The sequence below is a fragment of the Leptonychotes weddellii genome, chromosome 14 (genome assembly GCF_054177405.1).
Source record: "Leptonychotes weddellii isolate Sample4059 chromosome 14, ASM5417740v2, whole genome shotgun sequence".
NCBI classification, from domain to species: domain Eukaryota; kingdom Metazoa; phylum Chordata; class Mammalia; order Carnivora; family Phocidae; genus Leptonychotes; species Leptonychotes weddellii.
The window spans coordinates 4,769,743-4,784,593 of record NC_138382.1 but is presented as its reverse complement, the minus strand read 5'-3'; the positions used below and the strand labels follow the sequence as shown (position 1 = coordinate 4,784,593).

The 14,851-nt window shown below is 51.8% G+C and overlaps 1 protein-coding gene across 2 annotated transcripts in view; it reads right to left on the bottom strand.

The window, feature by feature from the left end:
* Positions 1-14,851, bottom strand: part of ERMP1 (endoplasmic reticulum metallopeptidase 1) — a 42,716-nt gene that overhangs the window by 11,730 nt on the left and 16,135 nt on the right. The window contains exons 5-11 of one of the 2 annotated variants that reach the window (XM_081802776.1): positions 12,920-13,066; positions 11,961-12,053; positions 9,963-10,175; positions 8,989-9,209; positions 6,278-6,452; positions 5,731-5,921; positions 2,223-2,375 (exon numbers count right to left, since the gene is read on the bottom strand). In XM_081802776.1, coding sequence (XP_081658902.1) covers positions 2,223-2,375; positions 5,731-5,921; positions 6,278-6,452; positions 8,989-9,209; positions 9,963-10,175; positions 11,961-12,053; positions 12,920-13,066 — 1,193 coding nt within the window. The remainder of the gene's footprint in view (positions 1-2,222; positions 2,376-5,730; positions 5,922-6,277; positions 6,453-8,988; positions 9,210-9,962; positions 10,176-11,960; positions 12,054-12,919; positions 13,067-14,851) is intronic. The other variant, XM_081802777.1, reaches the window with a different exon arrangement.

Sequence of the window (14,851 nt, the reverse complement as noted above, 5' to 3'; positions counted from 1 at the left end):
AACAGAACCCCTCACACGCTGCTGGCAGGGGCGAGGCGGGCACAGCCACCTCATAGCGTCACCTACACATGCACAGACCTGTCAAGCCCGCCATCCCGCTCCTGCAGGGGGACCTTAGAGAAACGTGGGCAAAGTTCGGGAGCGCTGGCTCAGCTCCGTCCGTGGTAGCAAACGGTGCAAACAACCCAAATGTCCACCAGCAGGACAAGGGGCTTCAGGTGAACCCCATCACTGAACACAGTGACGCGAGGCAACGTGGGGGCCTCTCCCACGCTGGCGGGCCCCACGCAGCCAGTCACAAAGGAGTATCTGTTAGGTACGGCTTTGTAACACACTTAGAGAGGCAAACCGTATCTTCCTGTTTAGGGATCCATATGTACGTGGCCCAGAAAAGGTAATAGTTAAACTTCAAGACCGTATTTCCTGGGGGGGTGGGGCAGGGCGGGGGAAGAAGGGGGATCAAGAAGGGGGCGCTGGTTCTTAGCAGGCGCTGCTGAGGTTCTTTAAAGTCAACGATGGATACACACAGTTTTATTATTTCTTACAAATATATATATTTAAATTTTATTAAAACTTTTCTGAAAACCTATTTCAGATTCAAAAGACACAAACATTAGAACTCCATTTAGATGAAGGCTGAAAACAAATACATCTACGATAGAGACACACACACATTGTTCCCTTTCACGGCGGCCTGAAGCTGTCCCGAGCAGGCAGACAGCCCCGCTCGTCCCCAGCCGACAGACGTGGGCACCACGTGCTCCAGCCAGCGCAGCAGGAAGAGAGGACTGCGCAGGGCAGGGGCCGGGGAACTGGGGCCCGCAGGCCACACGGCCACCACCCTGCTTGCACAGGCCACACTCACCCGTGGAGACACCAGCTGCGGCCGCTCGTGCTCCACAAAACGGCGGTGACGGAGGCCGTGTGGCTGGCAGAGCCCCACGTCTTTATTACCCGACCCTTTTCGGGAAAAGTGTGCCAACTCCCAGCACTGGGGAAGAAGAGAACCGCAAACAAATCAGAACAGGAGTTTTTAAAAATAAAATGTCGTTTTTCCTTTTTTTATAATTACTACTAATGTAATTATAAAAATTTAGTAAGTCACTGAAAACACATCGACTCTCCTAAAAATGAGCTGTTCTTCACTCAAGGTTTTGTAAATTGTCAAGTTTGTCACATAAGGCATATCACTGTGTCCTCCCGGACTATAAACAAGGAATAGTTGGCCCTTTGTCAGTATCTCCTCCCTGATAACTTACATTCCAGTGTTCCTACTATTCAAGTCCATGAGTGATTACCTGAGTCATGACTCTTGGCTTTTCTTCCTTTTCCTTTAAGATTTTTTTGTAAAGTAGGCTCTACGCCCAGTGTGGGGCTCAAACTCACGACCCCGAGACGCAGAGTCGTGTGCCCTACCGATCGAGCTGACCAGACGCCCCCGTTTGAAGTTGGCTTTTCTGTTTCGCAGCCTCTAAGAGAATGACTGGAAATAAGGCAGCTTAGTTCTTTCTCCTGCGTTATATCGCCAACCTCAGAAAGTTTGCTGAAAACCTAAAATCCACGGAAGTTCTAAATCCTGTTACTCGTCCCTAAGTTACTGTTATTTTCATTATGACATCCTACCTCAAAGGCTACCTAAGATCCCCCCCCCCTTTTTTTTTAAGATTTTTTTCATTTCTTTGACAGAGCACAAGCAGGGGGAGCGGCAGAGGGAGAAGCAGACTCCCCGCCGAGCAGGGAGCCCGACTCAGGGCTCAACCCCAGGACTCCAGGATCATGACCTGAGCCGAAGGCAGACGCTTCACCGACTGAGCCACCCCGGGGTGCCCCTACCTAAGATTTTTATTAGCATTTTAAAATATCGGTTTTATTTTACCAGTGGAATTCAGATTTTTTCTCCGCCTGCAGACGTTTTTACAGTCTGTCCTTCTAAAAGCTCTTTACTCCACAGCACATACTTGCTCTTGTTTTTCTAGGTAGGGGCATTTTTATAACTTGAACAGTTAACAAAACAAGCTGACGTGTCTAGTTCAGTCCCTTGGGAGAAGCGTGTCTCGCGGATCAGCAAGCCTCTTGGTGGTCAGGCTTTTCCTCACTGCCCCACGCACCAGAGCTGAGCACAGGTGAATAGACAGGTCGGGCCCGCTGGCCTTCCTGGCGCCTGGGGAAGCTCGCACGCACGAGGCGCTGCCCTCCAGGCCCTCACACGAAGCTGCTCTTACCTGAAGAAACACCCTCTTCGGCTTCGGGCTGGCGGGATGAGAGCTGTACGGGAAAAACGCGCCACCGCAGACCAGGAGGAACGTGACTGCGCACACCGAGGTCAGCGTCAGCAGGGTTTTCTTCGTGCTCTTGGCAAGGTAGATGAAGTTAATCTAAAGCACAGAACACAGAAACAGGCCAGTTACCGCGGGCTCTGTACCGGGCGTCAGCGAGCGATGGAGAGGAGCGCCTGCCGGCAGCTGTGAACACACCGCACCCAGCGGACCGGCGCCGCCTTGGGGCTTGGCGGCCCGGGCGGGAGCCCTGCCGGTGCTAGGCAGCCGGCCGGCGAGACAGGAAAGGACGCAGACGGGCTCTCGGTTCCGTCGGCAAAGACACCAGGATGGAGACCCGGCACCAGTCAAACCATGGCCTTACTTTACTTCGGATTCTGCCAACGCCCCGCGTCAACCACGGTACGGTAGACGCCATCTCTCCGCCAAACATCATGACATGAGGCTTTTGCTAAAGAAGCGGAGGTCAGAGCGTAAGCGCAAGCAAGCCGGTCCCAAGGAGCCTCGGGTTCCGCTCCTGACGCTCTGGCACCGTGCCGCGGGGCTGGCTTCCCTGAACTTGCACTTAGACGCACCGTCGGGACGCCACGTGTGGGCCGGCGCTTCGGGGCTGAGTCACCAGGGCCAACACAGCCTATCAGCGCCTCTGCCCTCGGGCAGGGGCATCTAGCACATCCTAGACCTGCTTCTACTAGCTTTTTAGTGGCCATGAAGTCACAGAAACCAAAGCTGTGGGGGACACACGTGACTCACGGGGAGCGCCCACAGATCCCTCAGGGCTTCCGAAGGAGCCACACTGACCCAACGACCAGCTCCCCAGTGCCGCCTCCCCCTTATCACCCACCCTCCAGGGTCGCTAAGCAGAGCATGAACGTGAGAGACTTTAACGGAGATGAAAAAGGGAAATCGGGCAAACATTCAGAACCACCATACGCTGCGCTCTCTGAATTGAAGGACCGTAAGGCGGCCATGCACCAGCATCCGAGCCGGGCTCAGCGCCAGCAAAACGCTACTGCCCAGCTCAGGGTGGAGTCTCTCCTATCAAAAGAAGACCCGCCTGTCCTAGGCCGCGGTTCCTTCCACCCACGCCCGGCCATTACGCGGTCCCAACGCCTCGGCGTAAGCCACGCTCCCACGCCCCCTTTCCCTCCTCAAACCCCGAGGCTCGCCTGCCGCCCCTCCCGCGCGTCTCCTGGGGGCCTGGTAACGGGGGCGAACGAGATGCAGTCACAGCACGGGGAGGGGGAGGCCCGAGTGACGACGCGTCTGGATGCTGCTACCTTCGATTTCACTCTTCTTTCTGCCCTAAGTGTGACATGGCCATCACTGGGTTCCCAAATGCGTGTGAAATGAAACGAAGAGAGCACGAGAAGGGTCTCTGCAGCTCCTTGGGTGCTGGCGGTCTTGTTCCCGAGTGTCCCGCGGTCACTCAGCAGCAGTCTCATTTCATCGGGACAACCCCAGGACACCGGCTGCCCCGCCACCAGACGGGCCCTTAACTGCTTCCCTGCAAGCGGACTCAGTCAGTCCCCGCGCACTGGAAGAACAACTCTGGAGACGGGCGGTTCGACTCAGCTCCCCCAGCGGCGGAGACCCGCTGCCTCTGCTCATCCGCCGCCCCAAGGCCGCCCGCGGAGGCGAGGCGCGGAGCGGCCGCTTCGGCTTCTGGTGAAAAGTAAACGAGCTGCCGAAGTCTTCCCAGGGGCACTCTCCGGAAGCTTTCCTACTAAAATATAATTCAGAAGGCAATACGCCTCAACCCGCTCCATGGTTTCCGGGATTCCCTTCCTCGGGGCTCATTTTGCGTCTCCACGGTGAGGTTGTCAGGGTTTAACTTGGGCTGTTGCACATGAGACGGAAGTGAAAGCCCCACATTTGGATCGTCGCTGCTGAGCACTGACAGCTTTCACCCACCGACGGGGGGGGGGAGGGGAACCGAGTTCATGACTCCACCGACTCTGGATCGCAACCTAATCTACACGTGATGAACCCCGGACCCCTTCAGCCCTCACAGCAGCCAAACCCTTTAGCGACCTGCACAGAGAATTTGAAGGCTTAACATTAAAATCCAAAGAGGTAAACCCTGGAGGCATCAAAGAACATTTCAGAATTCTCCACCCACCGCTGCAAATACCAGTAAGGACTGAATCATTATATTAAAGGCCAGACGGCTGGAATGCTCAGACGATCGCAAACAAGAGCCGCAGAAGAACCGCTCTCCAGGGCACACGGCTGCTCAGTGCCTGTTTAAGGGACTTGCATGGATGGTGCTGAGCACGCACGTGGTATCCTTACATGCCGTCTCTAAATCCTAACCCCGTATGACCTGCCCTTCACCGTATCACTGTGGAAAGGCTCAGCATCATCTCTGTGGAGGAAAGAACTAGAGTAAACCCACAACTGCCTTTTCTATCTAGTCCCCTAACTGCAAATCTTGGTACCTATGGGTATGCAGTAATCACTTCTTATTCTCGGGAATTCCAACGAAAAGAGCCACACCACAGAGACCAGCCTCCACGAGAGGGGCCGGGTCTGAGGACACCATGCCCAGAGCAGAACTCTGCCTGGAACGTGCTCAGACATTGGAGCTGGTCTTCCCTTTGCAGAATCCTGGGGAGGAGAAACAGGGATGGCAAAGGTAGGACTCTGCCTACCAGGGCAGAGCACCAACAGAGCAGAATGACAAGGCCTGTGACACGCTGCATCCTAAGTGTCCGTCACCCAAGGAGACAGGCCCCATCAGTGAACTCTGCAGTGTTAGCAGCCGGGAAGTCAGTTAAGTGATAATGGAAAAAGCCTCATCAGATTCAGCCTCCCTCCACCACCTCTAAGAGCACTAATAAAACTACCGTGTATTTATTAACATTTGCCTCTCATTGGAAAGTTGAAAACACACTATTAGGAGTCATTCTAAAAATCCACCACCTGGCGCGCCTGGGTGGCTCAGCCGGTTAAGCGTCTGCCTTTGGCTCATGATCTCAGGGTCCTGGGATCGAGCCCCACGTCGGGATCCCTGCTCAGCGGGGACTCTGCTTCTCCCTCTGCCCCCTTCACCCCAGCTCATGCTCACTCGCTGTCTCTCTCCCAAATAAATAAAATCCTTAAAATAAATAAACAAAAATAAATAAAAATCTACCACTAAGCAGTTTCTACCAGATCTTACTTGGTATGCACTCTACAAATTCACATTCAGGTAGTTTGAGAGCTGTGAAGAGATATAACCAGAGGACTTGGGAGGACAAGGAGGTTAAAAACAAAAGAAAACAAAACCACCTGATTTCACATCTTTTTAACCACCAAACCCACATTCTACACACACATTCCCCATTTCTTTTGTGTAGGTGTTTCTCAATAAAGTATAAGCAACGCTATTTCACAGAATCTACTGTAGCTAAACTCGTCACACACATATAAAAAATGAAGAAGAAAAGAAATTTAAATGTTTTTTCCTTACAAAATAGGAAGACAGGATCATGGTACAACCAGCCAAAATGGAGGCCAACACGACGTCAGGTGGTATTTCCGAACCACTCCTCCCGAGGATGGGGGTAAACATCTCGAATACTGCCCAGATGAGGTACAATGCATAAAGATAAGGAATAAACATCCCCAAAAGGTAAAAGGCAATAAATTTTCCTTGGGCACCTAGGGAAAACAAGAAAGAAAACACACATCTCTGAAATTCTACAGTGAGATCCAGATTTTATGTACCAGTGTACATGAAACAGAACGCTTTCATTCAGGGACAATAAAATACAGATAATAATGCAACAGAGGATGTAATACATCGTTAGCTAATGTGTTCGTAAACGCGAGCATGGCATGGGGTATGAGGTACAGGATGAAAATCTCTGTGATCTAAACATTTAATAAAACAAACAGCAACAATCTTGAAAGCCTACCCCCAAAGACCAAAGGGAAAAAAAAAGAAACAGTCCCTGCAAGTCTCGTCGTAAGCATTTTAAGGTATTTTCCCATTTGCATCAAAACAAATACCGTACCATGGTGCTTCAAGTCTTTGTGCACGCAGAGCTTTGTGAGCAAGGGAAAGGCCACCCAGACGGCACTAATAAACGCCGAGCACAGTCCTCGGTACGTGAGAGCCAGGAGGGAAACGCAGTGCACACACAGCGAGGTGTCAAAGAATACTTCTCCCAGATACTGGTCACTGGCATTCTGAAAGACAGAAAAACACACCCGCAGCCTCACACGTGGCCACTCACAAAAATCTGTTGCAGTACCACTTCCACTGCTCAGAAGAGCTACATGTGGTCTTAAACGTCAAGGAAACGCTCACGAAGCTACCTGCTGTCAGGACGGCTGCCCTGGGAAGGGGCATTTAGTAAGACGGAGGGAGAACATCCCGACTTGTGTGCAGTATGTGCTCCCCGTCCGCCGGGCTCATGGTAACCTTTGGAAATTCTCTCAAACCTCCTAAAAACATTCACCCCTGTGAGCTTTTCTATTTACGCAACTTCCAAAGAACTTCAAGCCAAGGAGGGAAAGGTCCTGCTTGGAGCGGCCCGGGTGCTGTGAAACCACCTGCAGCCCCTCGAGAGCCCCGGCCACGGCGTCTGGCCGGATTCCCAAGGCCTCTCCACCTCTCCCTGGCCCTGCGGTGCAGCCCGGCCCCCGCCCCGGATTCCTGCGGCTTGCGCATTCATAAATCTGATCCCTACTTTTGGGCTTTGAGGTCTGCGGACTCCGGCAGAGCCCCTGGAGTCCTTCAGAGGAGAGCCGCCTAAGAACTTGACACGTCCCAACGCCGCCGCGTGGGGGCTCTGTTCACGCAAACACGGAAGTTATCATTTCAGCGCAGGGACCCCACACCGGAAGAGCCCAGGCCCCGGGTGGTACTTCGAGAGCTCAAAACAGTTTCAGTCGCGTGTTTCCAAAACCCGTCCAGGCTCCTCGGACAAACCCCCTCAGACATGAGGGGCCAGCGCTGTGACACCTCTCGATGTTCACCACAGCGTGAGGATGCGCGGTCTTTAAAAATAATGGAAAATAATTCTTAGGACTCTATTTGAAGCCACGTACCGAGCACATGTTTAAAGACACAGGTCTCAGCAGCGCCGACCACACCTTGAACCCCCAAACTGTGGCCCAAGGTCGCACAGATGCCCCTGGAACCTGGTTCCCCTCCCCCCGCCTCCCGCCAGGCCTGCGCACGGCCATTCCCCACACCGCGCCCCTGGAGTCCCCGTCCTGCTCGCAACAGGTTAACGGCAGCCTCCCTGATTCTCAGAGTCCTCCTGCAGCCTCCCGCTGGCCTACTTGTCCGGTTATCAACCTTGTCTTCACCACACGGACCTTCTTGGCTGTGACCCAACTAACTGCATCTTGTGCTCTCCCACCTCTGACTGCCCATCAACCTGCTCTCTATCTGCCACCCTTGCACTCACGCTTCACAAACCCAGTTCCAGTGTCCCCGCCTCCTTCACAAAGCTTTCCCAACTTCCACACCCCGTAGTCCCGCAGCGCTGGGCACACGCCACTCTTCCCACTCATCCCCAAGCGCCGCAAGCCCAGATGAAGCTGTGAGCCCCTCAAAGAAAGAGACCACGCGCTGACGAATCTCCCTGCCACCAGCCTCAGCACCGTGCCTGCCCACCCAGCACTCCGAGCATTTGTGAAATGAAACACATTATCCTTCCTGTGGTGCGTCCAGCCCCAAACTTTATCATCAGACAAATTAGTCAAAGTAACTGGAACTTTACTAATGGCCTTTCTGTCTCCTGCCCCCTGCCACACTCACCCCCCCCACGCTCTAACACACCGCTGCCCTACGAATAAGCACGTGAACTTGAGCCCCACGGCATCCTCTTTTTAGAAGCTGAAGCCACTAAGATACAAGTATTAGCTCATCCATAAACCAACAGCTAACTTCAAAAACCTCCCTTCACTAGGCCTGTTAACAAGGACGCACTCCACAGAGCACATCCAGACGTGAACTGAAATGGAGACCAAGATTCAGGCACCAGAGATCCCCGTGGAAAGATCTGGATCACCATCCCCTGTGTGTCCATGCTAACCCCTAGCAGGGCAAACAAAAAACAGGTGCGTTGGCGGTCTTGAAAATAAGTAACGGAACTAAGAAAGAGTTTCCCTTTAACTCACAGAAAATCTTTGGAAGCCACGGGTCACTCTCACTGTAGTTTGCCCTAATTTCTACTTTTCTGTTTACCAAACGAACGTATACAATGGAAACCCTACGTCAGCAGCAATCATTCCGGAACCCTCTCTCCCCTCCCCCACCCGTGCTTCCACCCCAAGCCACGGCTGATGCGGTCAGCCTCTGCATCAACACCACACGGGCTAAAGAAAGGGGAGGGAACTGGAGAGAAGAGTCTAGGTGTGGCTCAAAGGGCAGCAAACGCCTCCTGTGTGTCCATGCCCCGTGCCCCAGCTGCCCGAGCACGGGGGACGGAGCGCGGGGGGGACAGCGGGCGCCCCGGCCCTGCCCCCAGGGGTGACGGAGCGCAGCAGACTCTGCAGAGGCGGAGACAACCCCCCCAAACACTGACAGCTTTACAGCGGCACCAGAACCCCCCCCAAAACCCTCCAAAGACAGTTCTGGGAGCCAGTTTCCTACAATCGTGCCAGACCGTGTTTGCTCGCTTGGAAAGCCACATACAACGAGTCCCACTTGAGTCTGTCTTCGATGCTTGAAGGCAGCAAAAAGAAATCAATAAACATGCCTCACACTTACCACATAGTACAATTTTTTTGCGAGAGTATGTATGAGTACGATTTTGGCCACAGCTGCAGTTCCGTACAGACAGACGGAGACATAGAAGTGGTTGTACCACGACAGGGACTGTCCAACCAGGGAGACGAACACCGCCAGGATGAGCACGGTGACCAGGCTCGTGAACCAGCTTATCAGAGTGATGCCAAGTGCGCAGAAGAAGTCCTTCATGTAGTTATCAGCTAATGCAGACAAAGCACAAAGCAGACGTCACCAACTTTACCAAATCAACCGCAGTTGGTGGAGGTAAAGGGGCAAACGGTAAAACAAAAAATTCACCATTGTCACTGAAAAGTACTGAAATGTCCCAGGGGTCAGGTTTGTCAAAAACTTGAACAACGAAAACTATTCAAGTAACAGTTGCTGAGAGTGTGGGCACTAAAGACTCAGAGACCTAAGTCCTGCAGTTCAGCTTTAATCTTCAGCACCTTTGGGGATGTTCTGTGTATCGAAATACCGGCAAGAACGGAAGGCCACGTTCCACCCGGCATCCGGCCGGGAAGCTGACTCCGGGAGGAGGAGAGTGCAAGGTAACCGGGGTGGTCTGCCCCTGCCCCTTCGGGCTGGTAACCACACACACCAGCCTGGACCATGAAACGTTCCGAGCAGAAGGAGACCAACTGGGTCAGACGTCAGGACAGAGCCCTGACCACTGGTCTGTGGTGCGGACCAGAGCTCTTCATGGGCATGTCCGCTAACAGTCATCTGTACAAACCGTTTCTCGGGCGTAAGCAGAGAGAGCCCCACTTCACCGAGACCAGAAATGTAATGAGCACATCCACCTGATACACACTTCGGAATGTCTTACAATATACATCAGAAGTTAGGTTTCTTTAGAATTTTGGACTTCTTGAAAAGAGGCAAACAGACTAGAAAAACCTCAGGCAAATCCTTATACCCAGGCCAGCACTGCGGTTTGAGAGGAAAATACTTACTCTTGTGTTTGGGCTGCAACAGCTTCTGGCCCAGGTACAACATGCCAGCCACTGCCACCATGGAGTTAATTATCGAGCCGACGCGGGAGGGGTAGGCGACAACAAACAGGCCGAGCACGTCAAAGAAGACCATGTTTCCGTGTCGATACTGAGAAGCAGCAGCCAACATATCGGATGTAGCGAGATATTTAAGAACCGCTAAAATGTTGTCGCCTATTAGTAAAGAAGAGAAAGAGAACGAAGGTGCATAAACCACGCAGCCTGAGTAAGCACACAACTGACAGAATGCAGACAGGGAGAGCTTCCCCCCCGTCCCCCCACCGTTCTCACAAGACGTCTCAGAGAGGCCCGGGCACCCGCTCTGTCTCGTCTCCACAGAGACGCTCAGCCAGCTGGCCTTCATCCTCTCCCTTCCATGAGAACCGTTCTCTGACCCACTCTTTCCTCACTGCTGACAAACCCAAAGACTGTTTCTTAGTCTATTCGTTTAACATCTACCTTAAATACTGCTCTAGACACCAGAATTTCAGTGCCGAGCCAAGAGACACGAGCCCCTCAGGAAGCTCACACACACCAAACACGCGGTTACTCATGTGTTCGGAATGAGGAATGTCAATTATATTTCATTTAAAACACGAATACAGACAGGTAGGAGAGGCCCCCGGGGCCACATCACGGGCGGCCGATGGAGTCTGAGAAGTTGGGGAGGCATTTCTATCTAGATGCTCCTAGAAAAGCACCTGTGTGCTTGCTGCTCAGGGCCGAGGAAGGGGAGCTGCACCACCAGAGCTGCAAGGTGAAAGCTCGGAGGGGACTTTCCAAACACAACACAAGTGTGACCCTGGAGTCCTCAGCCACGGAGCCGGGCACACCAGAGCCCACGGAACTTTCACGCAGGAGCGGGAAGAAGCCGTCAGTGACTGGGGTGGTTCTCCCACGCTCGTCCCAGCCCTGACTCGCTCCGCTTCCCCTGAGACGCCACACTGTCTTATCGTGCCGTTTCGGTCACTGGCTTCTCCGTCTGCCTGCAAACGTGTTTTCCCCAAAAGCTCCGGTCGAGTCCTCTACCTTTGCTTCACTCTTCCCCAGCCCATTCCCAGCCCCCAGGCTCCTGTGGTTTTCTCGATGCCTTTGATTCCCAAACCTGTATTCCCAGTTCTGCCAAGAGCTCTAACACCATGTGGGTACTTCCATCCGGCCGGTTCAGCGACCCCTCCGTCGATGTGACAGAGCTGACAGCCTCCTTCCCCTCTCCACGACTGCTCTGGGTGAGGTCACCTTCCCACGTCCCCATCAGGGTCAATGGCACCATCTTTCCCCAGCCAGCTGGGCCTCAGACTCCACAGCCGTCCCTGCCACCGGCCGCCTGGTTCGTCCCTTCCTTCCAACTGGTCAGCTCTTGTACAAGTTCCACCCAGATTGTAGTCTGACACTACTCACCAATACACACACACACACACACACACACACTCTGCTTCTGCCTGGAGCATCCTTCTCTTCTGCACGGTGCCAAATCCTATCAACTCTTTCGTTAAGGCTCCCCATCAGACTCCCCCCACCCCCGACTACTCCAGATTTCTCTGGCCCCTGTGTTTTCCTGACCCCTGTTCTCTAACGCCCCCACCTGCCCTCACCACCCAACTTGGACTGATGTGACTTTCTATACCCGGGCAAGCTGTCCTATCACGCGCCGGTGCCCCCTCCAAGCCTGGCTTCCATTCTGGTACATGCTCATCGCTCACCCACCCTCGCACGCACCCTGGGCCTGCTCTCTCCTTCCAGTGCCTCACAGTGAAGAGTCTTACATTCCTGGTGGCTAACCTGGACTTCAAGGCTAAAACTCGAGCCCCTCATCTCTCTCACTCCAAAGCCCCACCCAGCTCGCGCACACCACACACTGCGACCCTAATGCACCATCCACATGATAGTTAGGGGTCTGTAGGTCAGCCCTGATGTTCCATCTTAACATAGATCAAGGGTCTACATTTGAATACCAACCTGCTCTCTGAATGGAATCTGTCAGAATTCTGTCCGCTGTGTCATACTTGGTGTGATAAATGTATCCATTCTCAATAAAAGCTAAGTCAATTCCTAGAAACGCAGAAAAAAACAAAACGTCATTCTGCTCTGAAGAACCACCTTTCTTTAAGCCTATTTGTCTCACATTAAATTCCTAAGAGACAAAACGTCAAAGCGGTGGCGTGATTGCTTAGTCACGTTTATGAATGTCTAACAGAGCCCAGAGCTGTGGTACAGAATGAGGAAGTCCACACATCAGGGAGACCTTCCAACTCACTCAGCAAGGGGCAGGCGTACAGAGCTTAGGAGGCCGTGGGAACTTTGCTGTCTACACCCTTGCTGGGCCAGAGCCGAACTCTAACTTCGTCAGCTGTACAAGCCGCCCAGCAGCTAGCAAAGCAAGACGACAACAAAGCCAAAGACCCCTCCAGGATCTACGGCCACCTTCGGCAGGGGGGAATGAAGTGCTAACCAGCTGTCCCCCGTGCTGCCACCATGTGGGGCAAGACGACATGTTCTAGGAAAGGCAAGCGTTTAAATCAGACCAGAGTTTAGGGGCGCCTGGGTGGCTCAGTTGGTTAAGCGACTGCCTTCGGCTCAGGTCGTGATCCTGGAGTCCCGGGATCGAGTCCCGCATCGGGCTCCCTGCTCAGCAAGGAACCTGCTTCTCCCTCTGACCCTCCCCACTCTCATGCTCTCTCTCTCTGTCTCATTCTCTCAAATAAATAAATAAAATCTTTAAAAAAAAAAAAAATTAGACCAGAGTTTAAAAGAAAAGAAAAACATCTGGAAATCTGTTTCAGTGGCTCAGAATATACAGCTCTCACGTACAGAATGTGCTCTCAGGATACGCTGTTTGCTCACAGGCTTGCCAACAAGTAGAACTCGCTTCTGCTTAATCACTATCGCACCACGGCCCACAATAACACACAAAATACCTGGAATGTTCCCAAAATCCCTGTAGATGCGGAAGTCGGTATCTGAAGGAATGATTCCACTCTGAAAAACCTCCTGAGCCACCACGGAAGCAAACGGGTGTTTAGCGGCGGAAACATACGCTTGGACCAGCCACGGGTTCTCAGGACCTAGAAGGAACACGAGCACACAGCACAAGGTAACGTGGCGCTGTTCTTAACACACATGGAACAGTCACTGCGGTGGTCTGGGGACACAGGTCCAAAGTTCGGTTTTTTCATCTTTTTTTCTGTTCTAACATTTCTGTGATAAGTGTGTATTAAAACTTGAAGAATGAGAAATCACAGAAAACAATATTATTTTTAATTACAAAATAACAGCACTATAAAAAGTTTAAAGATGAGGAACTACCCAAAAGTCGATCATCCTAAGACAACTATTTTCATCCTTACATCTTCAGTCGTCCTATAAACATACGGTTGTGTGTGTACACAGCTGGACCCACGGGGCATACAGACTCTACGTCGTGCTTTAACATATTAACCCCTTCCTCCTAAGTCGCCAGATATTACAATAATCATTTTAATAACTGTAAAACTTTTCACTGAAAATAATACAGAAGTTCTGTATTATTGTTTATATATTTTTTATCATTATTAATAATTCTGCACTAACATCTTTATGCATATATGGCTCTGTCAAATGCGGGAGATTTTTCTTTGGGATAGTGAGATAAACTGTGTAACTGCCCCCAGTTATTCACTTGTCGTGCATCCCTGTGGAAGGAGCACGTCCCATTCACTGCAGGTGTGGCCCTGGGAACCGCTTCGGCGGACGAACTGTGAACGGGAGAGATGTCTGGGGTCCATCACCCGATCCCTCCGTCCTGCTAACTCTGGCCGTGATGTCGCCCCATCTCTGACCGGCGGCTTCTCCTTCAGCCTGGGTCCCAGAACGAATGACACACACATAACAAAACCACCATGGAACTGAACTGCGGCGAGTCAGGAACATAAATGTCATGAGTGAGAAATAAGCCTTTGCTGTGTAATCCACTGAGATTCGGAGATTGTTTCTTACAACAAAATTTCACCAAACGTTGACTGATGTGGGCAGATCGTGTCACTGTATTTCAGGGAATCTAAGAATATTAACATTTTCATAACTTTATAAACAAATAATCAAATTGCTTTCCTACTGAAATGATGACCATAAAAGATGGAAAAGGGACGGAGAGACACCACAGAACCAAACACCCAGGTGACTCAGAGATGAGAGTCACCAGACACGGATTTTAAGAACACAGTAAGAATTTTACCAGAGAGTCCAATGGAAACCTTTTAAAACTGAGGGTAAGAACTTTAATGGATGGTTTACCCCAAGGTTTAACACAGCAGAAGAGAAGATTATAGAGCAACTGGATTGGAGCACAGAAAGAAAAAGGGATATATAGAAATGCGTGTCAGAGACGTATGGGGCTCAGTAGCCCCAGAAAAAGAGGACACGGAATGGAGTAGAAGCAGTGTTCTGAAGAAAGAACAGCCAATAATTTTCCAAAAGTCACAGAAAACATCGAGCTATGAATTCAAAAAGCTCTACAAATCCCAAAGAGGATAAATACAAAGGAGAACACATACCTAGCACTAAGAACTTGCTTCGGAATCGCATCATCCACTAGGAGGACCAGGTCTCCTTAGGGAACGGCTGATCCCAGACCCGGGGCGAGGGCAGTACGAACGTACTTGGAAGTCTCAGGCCGGGAGCGGAGAAACACATCCGCAGGATGCAAGCACCAGGGCAAGCGGCTACCACTGGCCTAACTGCGGACAATTCCCGCATCAAGATGGCAGCCACATGGCATAGAAAACACGACACGTGGAAAGAAATACACAAACAAGGGAGAATGGAAAGCTTTCCTTTGAGCAGAATTCCAGCTATTAGCTATGGACGGAATG